Raw genomic sequence first — 11325 nt, 5'->3', positions numbered from 1 at the left:
GCTGCCAAAGTGGCAGATGAGTAAATATCAAAACTCTAAAAAATTATATTTGTCACTAAAGAATGTTATTTATAAATGTATATTTCCCACTTTCCTCATGCAAGTAAGTTTCCATTAAATATACTGTAAATCATTCAACAGAACAAACAGAATTATAATATCCTCAGGCTTTGCAAACTTGTGGAACCGGTTTTTGTCAAACTTCAACAATAAAAATGTGGACAAACATCAGTGTTTTCACTGCGGTTTTATTTGCAAAGTAACTCACAATTCATAAAAGATCATAAAGTGTAAGACAAGAAGGCAAACAGACTTGAAGAGTCACTGTAGAGTCATCATATCGGCTGTTAAATCTGACCAAACCCTGGTGAAATGTACCACAACAGGTTAAACTACGTCAGATGGGTTTGGTCACTTGTGCAACAGTACTGAAGACCAGAAACTTCTGTCTTACATATTTTATCATATAAAAAAGGTGTATATATACAGTTGAAGTCCGAATTATTCATCCACCTGTGATTGTTTTTTTTTTTTTGTTCTTAAGTATTTCCCAAATAATGTTGAATAGATTCAGGAATTTTTCACAGTATTTCCTATAATATTTTTTCTTCTGGAGAAAGTCTTATTTGTTTTATTTCGGCTAGAATAAAAGCAGTTTTAAATTTTTTAAAGCCATTTTAAGGTCAATATTATTACCCCCCTCAAGCAATATTTGTTTTGGATTGTTTCCAGAACAAACCTCTGTTATACAATGACTTGCCTAATTACCCTAACTTTAACCTAATTAACCTAGTTAAGCCTTTAAATGTCACTTTAAGCTGAATACTAGTATCTTGAACAATATCTAGTTAAATATTAATTACTGTCATCATGACAAAGATAAAAGAAATCAGTTATTAGAAATTAGTTATTAAAACTATTATGTTTAGAAATGTGTTGAAGAAAAATCAACTCTTCTTTCCACTTAGTGAAGTTTCACAAACTAATTTCGAGAGGAGCATGTGATATGATTGACTACAGCTGATCCTCATTGCTAATAATTAGCTAGCCTATCTGATCATTCTAAAACTACTATAAATATCCTGCCTAAACTTCATTCCTTATCTTTGTTTTTGGAACCCCCCCCCCCATCCTTCTATTCTCCCTCCTCCTTTTTCATGATCGGGCAACACGGTGGCTCAGTGGTTAGAACTGCTGCCTCGCAGTAAGAAGGCCACAGGTTCAAGTTCTAATGGAGCCAGTCGGGACTCCCTGCGTGGAGTTTGCATGTTCTCCCTGTGTTTGCGTGGGTTTTCTCCGGGTCCTCCGGTTTCCTCCCACAGTCTAAAAACATGTACATAAGTGAATCGTAATACAGTCACAAGCCCTTAACACATACATAGCAAAAGGGGGCACTCGAGAAACTCCTGATCTCGTATCCCTCCTAATGCTCATTGACCAGGCGGGAACCTTGGGCTCAGCTATCTCCGAGCTCAGGGTTCTCTCCCAGGACAGCATGCCAAACCTGCTATCATAGTTGAGCATTATCTAAGTGTGAACTCTTGAAACAGAAATTTGGGAAAAATAAACAGAGGGCTAATAATTCAGGAGGGCTAATAATTCTGACTTCAACTGTGTATATAAGTTTAAACATGTCTGAAAACATGGCAAACTCTAATGACAACATTTTTATTGTAAATTATATATATATAGCATTATGCATTTAAGCCATATGCTAAAATAGAACAGTCATGAAACTTTTATATCAGTCACAGCACTGGTTATCTCTCTTCTCCATTTTGTTATATGTCCTACAATAAATGCACATACAGTACAGTATGCAAAGGCATTTCAACAGGCATCTTGTTCAAATGCACTGTAGCAGTCATAACACTTTAATATCAGTCATAGGTTACATCTTTTATAGTCCCGTTATAGACCTATTGGCCTTCAAAATAGCAACTTTACATTTTCTGTCAAAAAATGGCTCGTAACTCTTAAAAAAAGGTTTAAAATAAAAAAAATCTGTTCATCCAGACACTTTAATCTGATCACAAACTTGTTTGAAGAACCAAATTATCCAGAGATCAGTTATCAAGATTAACAGATCCAACATCTGCCAAATCATCTTAGATCATTTAAGCGAGGTACGAAGAACGGACCCCAGGACTACATATTAAACCCAGATGTAAACCCCCCCAGGACCCCATAACGTGGAAATGATATGGAAACATCTAGCAAAGGTTATTTAGTGGCAGCATCAGGAGACGGAGATGGAGAGGACAGAGGAGACGCAGCTCCAGGCTCCAGCAGCACCACGTTCTCCTTCTTGGGGAGCCAGAAAGCAGGATAAAGCGGCTCCAGAAACTCTGCCTGGTACTTGTGGATGAGCGTCATCCCGTTCTCCACGTCATAGAAAGCCAGCAGACCGCCGGAATAGTCCACGTAGATGCCGATGCGGGTGGTTTTGGAGCAGCTGAGCGGCGTCTCCACATCGCTGTGCCAGGCGGAGAAACTGCGGCCGTTCCACTGCAAACACCAGGAGAAGTTGTTTCCGGCGATGCAGCTGTTGCTCTGCGAACCCTTGCGCTCGATGCTCTTGTAGGTCAGACCCACGTGTGTCCCTTCGCCCCTCATGTCCACCTCGAAGTAGTGGCGTCCCAGGTAGAAGCTCTCCAGAGTCAGCACCTGTTTGAAGTGCTGGAAGCGCTCTGGGAGATCTGGATAGCTGTGCTGCCATGGTGTGGTGTTGGACACTTTCTTACGCTCTTCTGTCAGACGCAGAAACACATGCGCCGTATCGGCATCCAGAGACAGAGGAGTGACGTCTGTGGGGGGGAAAACATGGAGAATAAATCAGGGGATATTTTATGCTGAAATGCAAACGTAAATGCATCCTATTATGCACAATTATTGCATTGTGGAAATTAATTATGTGCTATAGTCAAAGCAGGGTGAATTGGCCTTCAGCTACTAACAGCGCCCCCTACTGCTGGAATCAGCTTCCAGAAATTATCAGATGTGCTCCAACATTAGGCACATTCACATCAAGACTGAACACACATCTGTTTGGCTGTGCCTTTACTGAATGAGCACTGTGCTACGTCCCACAGATTACACTATTGTGTCTTTCTTTTCTTTCTTATTCTTTTATAACCTGTTTTAAACACATTTTAATCTGTTTTTATCGGTTTACAATTTATATTATTATTTTTTTACTTCTCTCTTATTCCTGTTTATGTATCTGATTGGGTTAAAATTTTTAACTTGGGCCATCACCATACTAGTAGATCTGTCTCTGTGGGATAGCAGTGCAATTACAATAAGTGAGATCCGAGACGTGACTCGCCACAGATAACTGTTGTGGGGGGGTTAAAGTCCCTGGTGTCTGGCTGAGACCAAGACCTTTTATTACGTCTGGCTTGCTAAAGCGATCTACTCCTGGGAGGGGGTAGAAATCAGATCTTAAGCCAAAAGGGTCAGTTTCAGAGAGTTAGAAAACATTAGTGTGGTATTTTAAGCTGAAACTTCACAGACACACTCTGGAGACATCAGAGACTTATTTTACATCTTAAAAAAGGGGCATAATAAAGATTAGATTAGATTAGATTCAACTTTATTGTCATTACACATGTACAAGTTCGAAGCAACGAAATGCAGTTTAGGTCTAACCAGCAGTGCAATAGCAGCAAGTGCAGGATACAGGTATAAGTTATAAAGTGCAGTTATAGAAAAACTCTGGTAATATTTACAGATGGATGTACTGTGAACATTATATACAGATTGTATTAGCTATGAACAGATTTACAATAAATGAATATATGTGCAGGATGCTATTAATAATCAGGAGTGTGCAGACAGATAAACAATTACAAATGTCCATGTGCTGTGGGTATGTACAGTTCAAATAAATGAATCAGTGCAATGAATATGTGCAAACTTTAAATGTGCAAATGTTAAATAGTGCAGTGATTGTGAGGAGTATAAGTTAGAGGAGTGTGGGGGGTGTATTGGGGGGGCAAAAGAGTTAGTGAGGGGCAGAGTTCAAAAGGGAGACAGCTCTGTCTGCTATTCGAGACAAGATGGCGGCGCGGTCACTTCGCGAGGCTCAGCGTCTCTCCAGTTTCTGCAGTTTTGCAGTATTATTCCTGCTCATTTCGGGTCTGTTTGTGCAGAACAGCAGTGCCTTTACATCGTACACCCGACAGGACATCTTGGATATTTGGTTTGTGCATTCCGGACAGTTTTATTAGCAATCTTCGACTCATCCCAGAGATCACCAGAACACCCGGGCCTGAGCGCCCTACCCGGCCGGGCGGAAGTGCTCGAAGCCGGCGTAGAGAACGTAAACAAAGACGGGGAAGCGCGGCAGGCTAAAAGCTAGGCTAAAGCTAACACCACACCGACTCTCTTTACCCAGCATCTTTCTCGCCAATGTACTAAAAAAGATAAAAGTTTTAAAGGGCACATAGTTGACCTCTTTTTTATTATTTAATATTAATATTATGGTTGTTCTGAGTGTGCCAGTTTAGGTTCAGTTTAAAACACAGTTCAGATTGTTTTATTATAATGTGTTAAAAAGTGTCATGTTGGGGGCGTGTCCACAGCTCGCTGATTTAGGGGTGTGTTGCTTCACATGTAAATTAGTTTCGGCTTCCCGCCAACGTAACAAGGGGGCGGGGCCATGAGCTCACCCGCTCTGCGTTTGCAACAGAGTCTGACAGGCAGATGGAGAAGGAGAGAGAGGATCACCATTCAGTCGTACATGTACGACTCTGACACAGACCAAGACCAAGCAGAGAGTACAAAATCATTTGTGTCTTTGTACAGTTTTAAAGCCAACTGTGTGCTAGTTTCAAGTGCCGAGCTTGTACACAGAAACTAATAACCACGCACACTGAATTAACTTTGACTGAGGCACCGGATGCGCCACTCGAAGCCGCGACACGGCACAATAGACACTCTCTGTGGCGCTGCAGAAACATGAAGTGTCCCGAATCGTCGCGCCACGCATTTTTGAATTCTAAACATAGGTTTCTGCAGCGGTCCGCGGTGCCCAGCCGTCGACTTGAGTGTACCCTGATAGAAACCTATGTTTAGAATTCTAAAACGCATGCTAGTTAAGATCACAGGGAGCTTCTGGGATCGCGAGAAATGCAAACGGCTGAAGTATAAGGTAGACTCAATGAGAAGTACACATGTTTGCAAACCTACCTAAAGATACAACCAATAATTCCGATTAGAGCGATAATGTGGAGAATATTGATCTTGTGTTGAGCCCAATGAGCCTTGCATCTAAAAATAGAGCAAGGGTGTTCCTTTAGTGATATCGCTTCGACTCACGCTGAAAATGGCGGACGTGAATCAACAAACTGAGGATATAATGACGTGCCTGTCAATCAATATTGGTGGGCGGGGGGACCGCTCTCCTACGTAAAGTTGCGGTCGGTCTGAAAACAGCTCCAATTGGTCCACCGTTTTTTATGTTGTTAAATTGAAAAAAAAAAGCACTGGGTGTGCTTATATCACCCCAATATGACGGTCTATACACCATACATGCACATATGGCTGTCCAAACAGCTTGAAAAGTAGATTTTTTTTACCATAGGTGCCCTTTAATGTATTTATGGTAAGAAGATTTCCAAGCGTCTTCATAAAACATGATCTTTAGTGAATATTCTTTATCATTTTGACCCATAACTAGTGCCAGACAGAATCTGCGGACGTTTTTTGCTATTTCTGCAGAGAATTTTGGTAAAAATCTGCAGATTTCTGCGGAATTATTTTGGGAGTATCATAACTAAAACCTTAATATCTGAAATAAAAATAATATCTTTTTAACTTTTATTTAATGTTTACAATGCAAATCCAATTAGATTCACTTTATTTGGTAAACAAAGTCTCTCATATAATATCTCTACTAAAAGACAGAAAATATTACTGTACAAACTGCACTGTACATAAATCAGATGAACATTTTCATATTAGTCAATAATAATACTGTAATTAATTTAAAAACTCAATACATTTAGATTTACACACATTTACTCAAGTAAATAAACAGAACTAATGATGGGCAAAAATCTGCAGAATTCTGCGCGCACAGATTCCGTGTGAGCCTACCCATAACATGTGTTTTGGCTGTTCAATAGCAACATATTTATCAAATCACATGTGAAATAAAACCAATTGAGAGATTGAGATGAGATAGATGTTATTTACACTAAGTACAAAAGCAATACTTTTAGCAATATTTACCTTATATTAAACAGCATTTTGGATCAGTTTATATTGCGTTTAAATGTGCTATAGAAATAAATGTTGTAGTTATATTTTATTTCAGTCGATATTTATTTCACTTCACTCACCAGAAATGATTTGCTTTCGCTAACACTAAAACACTGATGAACACTTACACTGTAGGAAGTCGTCTCTGGTTTTGGGGTCTGGAATCGTCATGTTCTTCTTTGCCGCCATAATGGCAAAAACCGTCGTCTTTATGCCCACATTATCTGTGATTTTTAAAAGGAGTTGTAAATGACACAGAAATGTGATGTTGCTGCATGCTTCAATATAGTAAATCCCAATATTATTCATCCGCAGGCCAATTCTGACTGTTTTTGGTCAAATATAAATAGCTGAGAAATAATTTTTTTCACAATGAGGCCTCTTGTACATCATCTTATTATCTTTTGGTAGATACCCATGTCATTTCCAGTAAAAGAAATACTTGCTGGCTGAATAAAAGTAACTTCCCAGCAGTATGATTAATTTTGGACTTGACTGTATATGCAGATTTATGTATTGAGATGCTAGTTGTTGCGTAGACTGACCATTTTTACAGGTGTCTTTGAGTTTGTTGGTGTACGAGCTCTGCAGATTTTCACACATTTTATTCGTGGAGCGAACGATCACATGACTGAACGCCTGCAGTCGATCCATCAGGCCGATATAAACCCCAGGCAAAGACACGTCCACTGCTTCCTTCTTCCATTCTGAATACTCCTGGAAAACACAATGTTGGTATCGTTAGTACTGAAAAAAGCTAAAATGTTATTAGAGATCATTTGGGTTTAGAACCTTTTAGGGCTCTATTTTAATGATCTAAGCGCAAAGTCTAAAGCTCATGGCACAAAAGCACTTAGGGCATGTCTGAATCCACTTTTGCTATTTTAAGGATGGAAAAATATGGTCTGGCGCATGGTCTAACAGGGTTGTGCTTATGAGTTATGGGTGTGTTTTGAGCATAACCTGCAATAAACCAATCAGAGGCTCATCTCCCGTTCCCTTTTAGAGTCAGTAGTATCGCACCATGGCGCATTTGCTATTTACATGATAAGTGTAAAAACTGAACACTTCACTCGTGGAAAACAGAGCATCTGCAGCACGAGGAAAAAGAACCAGCCTCCTCCATTCAGCCTCTTTACTTTACTTTTACTCTTTACTCCTTTACTTTGGTGGAGTAAGGCAACGGTGGAAACTCACTCCACTGGACACATCCATTAGCCCACATGTTTAATTTCCTTTGTTAAGCACACAGATTTGTTTCAAAACTATTTCTAAATTCAGTTCTAATTTCCAGCAAACGAATAAATGATCAATAATAATGAAGTGTGCTCAAATCCAAACACACGTCCTGTTCTTATGCCCCATATGGTGAGGCAGACGTCTTCAAAACTAAACAGTTGGATAAATCCAAACTTGTTTATATTAAAACAAATATAAAAATGCATATAATAAATAATACTGCTAATAATAACAACATTATAAAAATGCTGATTGTCTTGAATAAACTGAAAAAAGCCCCCCGAGATGAAGGCATGAAGGCAGTGGTGTTTATATTTATGTAGAAAATAATATATTTTTATTATTTTAATCCTTTAATTGTTTTCATATGTAAAGATATTTGTGTTTTGATGTACATCTTGTGTGTATAAAGCAATGTGTAAGTGTTTTGGATCTGCATAGGCGCATAACGAACACGCTCTGCACTGGACTTTAGCGCAGCTTTTAGTTGGTCAATGGCGCAATCTAATTTAGTTCTTCAAAATAGCAACGCACCAACAATGCGCCGTAACACAACTTCTTTTCAGACCAGCACACCCATCAGTCCACAAAGTGGCGCAAATGGATTTGCTATTTAAACAACATGGAGCAAAACGTGAAAATGAAACCTGCGCCTGTATGAAAATCGCAACAAATCACATCCTATGTGCCTGATGCGCTAGGTGTATGATAGGGCCTATAGTATGTACTGTTTTATTATTATTATATTATGGAACAGTACAATTTTAAGGTGTTTAATGAAGTATTTTATGATAATATTCTGAATTATCCTTAATTTTATTCATTCATTCATTTTCTATTTGGCTTAGTCCCTTTATTAATATGGGGTCGCCACAGCAGAATGAACCGCCAACTTATCCAGCAAGTTTTACACAGCGGATGCCCTTCCAGCTGAAACCCATCACTGGGTGGTTTCACACAAACACACACACACACAAACACACACACACTGGCCAATTTAGTTTATTCAATTCACCTGCTCCAACCGGAGCACCCGGAGGAAACCAACACGAACACGAGGAGAACATGCAAACTCCACACAGAAATGCCAACTGACCCAGTCGGGGCCTGTAAAAATTTGGGATTAGATATCATTGTTATGCCGATGACACACAAATCTACATTACCACTTCTCCCAATTCATCGGCATCAATGTCATCGCTTAACGCTTGCTTAACTGAAATTAAAGCTTGGATTCAACATAATTACCTTAAACTGAATAGTTCGAAAACTAGTTTGATTTTATTGGTTGGCACTCCTTCTAACATTAAGAGGTGTAGTGAATTTGAGTTAATGGTTGATGGGTCTGTCTCATCACCATCTCCGTAGGTGCGTAATCTTGGTGTTCTCCTTGACTCTCAGCTTAGTCTGAAGCCTCATTTTAAACATGTAACTAAAACGGCCTTTTATCATCTTCGTAATATAGCCCGCTTGCATCCTTTTCTCTCGAGGCCTGATGCTGAAAGACTCGTCCATGCTTTTATCACATCTTGGACTTTTGCAATTCTCTGTTCGGAGAGTTACCAGCAAATTCTCTCAAGATTTTACAATACATTCAAAATTCTGCTGCACTTGTGTTGACACATACATCGTCTCGGTCGCACATCACTCCCATACTCCAACAGCTTCACTGGCTGCCCGTCAAGTCTCGTATTGATTTTAAAACATTGATTTTAACATAAAAATCGGTTCATGGTTCAGCTCCAGGTTACATTTGTGACCTGATATCCATTTCCTCTATCTCTCGCTGTCTACGCTCTGCCTCAAGTACTACGCTGTTTCAGCCTCGCTGCAAACTCAGCACCATGGGAGGTAGGGTGTTCTCTTTCTGTGCTCCCAAACTGTGGAATGCTCCTCCCACTGACATTAGGAATGCCGGTTCATTGGACGCTTTTAAAAAGCTACTTAAAACTCATCTGTTTAGGACTGTTTTTAATTTGTGATATCTTTTATTCTTACTGTGTTTATTATTGTATGTTTTTAATTGTTTACTGTGCTTTGTTGTTTTTTACTTTCTTGTAAGCGCTTTGGGTTTTAGAAAAGCTTGTTATAAATAAATATATTATTATTATTATTATTCCCAACAGATAAGATTATAAAAATAAAATATTATAAGAAATACAATTAAATTCTTATTATTTTTTATTTTAGGGTGTTGAAATAAAGTAACTATTTCTCCTTTTACTACTACTAATGTTTTAAAATGTATAAAACTTAAATAATAATATAGTTTTTCATAAAAAAACTAATTAAAAAAAACTAATATTAATAAAAGTTACAATAGCATCCCAGCGACATTACAAAAAACACTGACTTCAACCCAAATGTTTTCCGTCCACCTAACAAAAATACTACCTGTTGTTTTAAATGCCCTTAAAGGAACAGTTCACCCCACAAAATGAAGTGTTGACATCCATAGTATAAATAAAAAATACTAAGGAAGTCAATAGCTTTTCCTTAATTTTTCAAGCATTCTTCAGTATATCCTCCTTTGTGTTTACCAGAAATCCGGTTTGAAACGAGTGGAGGATGAGTAAATTATTTAGATTTTTGGGGTGAACTGTACCTTTAAATGTTTCTGTATTTACCCAACACACATGTGAGGTGAGCTTAGGAGCCACATCAGTACCTGCAGGAAGCGTATGTCGTGTTTGTTCTTGCTGATCTTCTGGACTCTGCTCTGTGTTTTCTTAAGTTCTGCGCAGCGCTGCTCCAGATGCACCCGTATGCCATCTGCCTGCCGCAGCGCCTGCCGCTCCTCCGCCTCCAGCAGCTCACACACATCCCGCTTCACCTGCTCCACTGCGGTCTGCAGGACACTGAACTGCTCCTCAATCACAGCCCGCACCTCCTGCACTGAGCCCTGAAGCACACACAAAATGCTTTATTTTAAATACGGAAATGACACTTTGCAAACACTTCAAGATCCTTAGTATGGAAATATACAGGGTTGCACGATGAAGTTTGAATCTTCATTGATTGCTCATTAAACCTTCACACTCTGCTCTACCTGGTGGAATGTGCAGAGTTCCAGCAGTTCTGCTTAAAATATTGCACTGCACACAACATTATGGGTGACGCAGAGTTCAAAAGAGGACAAATTGTTGGTGTGAGTCTTGCTGCCGCATCTGTGACCAAGACAGCAAGTCTTTTTGTTTATCAAGAGCCGTGGTATCCAGAGTAATGTCAGCAAACCACCATGAAGAAGAACCACGTTCATCAGGATTAACTGTGGACGCAGGAGGAAGCTGTCTGAAAGGGAAGAATTAAACGTGCACCTCAACTCTCCTGTTTGTACCAAAACAGTTGGTCTGGAGCTCCACAGGGTCAATATACATGGCCAAGCTGCTATAGTCAAACCTTTGGTCACTCGTGCCAATTAGGGTTGGGTCGATAGACGATGCAGCAGCAACCCGTTTAGACCAATACGTCTTAGTTTTAAAATGGCAGTCTACACTGGCGTTTCATCTAGTATTTCTAAACAGCCCTCCGTCCACACTATACCGCTGAAAACACACATCACGTGACCACACACGCAGACACACACTCTGTCATGCGCTCTAGCATATGCGCGCATCTGAGCCCCAGCAGTCAGTGGGTGCTTTGAGCACAAAACCCCAGTGAGCAGTGCACGTCAGGCAGTTTATCAAGGATGTACCGCTGGATGGCGTCTCTCTATAGTTGTTAAACATGATATTTAATTAATCTCATCTCTATCTAATGACTCTTCAGTCTTTTGAATATATCAGGTAATGTCAGTACACTGCTTCAATCTTTCAC

The 11325-nt window shown here is 39.6% G+C and overlaps 1 protein-coding gene across 2 annotated transcripts in view; it reads right to left on the bottom strand.

The window, feature by feature from the left end:
* Window positions 1-232: 232 nt before the first annotated feature.
* trim16 (tripartite motif containing 16) overlaps window positions 233-11325 on the bottom strand; it is a 33392-nt gene continuing 22299 nt past the window's right edge. For both annotated transcript variants that reach the window (XM_056469394.1, XM_056469395.1), the window contains exons 4-7: window positions 10175-10408; window positions 6813-6984; window positions 6396-6491; window positions 233-2807 (exon numbers count right to left, since the gene is read on the bottom strand). In XM_056469394.1, coding sequence (XP_056325369.1) covers window positions 2224-2807; window positions 6396-6491; window positions 6813-6984; window positions 10175-10408 — 1086 coding nt within the window. In that variant the 3' untranslated portion in view covers window positions 233-2223. The remainder of the gene's footprint in view (window positions 2808-6395; window positions 6492-6812; window positions 6985-10174; window positions 10409-11325) is intronic.

This window comes from Danio aesculapii, chromosome 12 (assembly GCF_903798145.1).
Source record: "Danio aesculapii chromosome 12, fDanAes4.1, whole genome shotgun sequence".
Taxonomy (NCBI): domain Eukaryota; kingdom Metazoa; phylum Chordata; class Actinopteri; order Cypriniformes; family Danionidae; genus Danio; species Danio aesculapii.
This window is presented reverse-complemented; position numbering and strand designations above follow the sequence as displayed.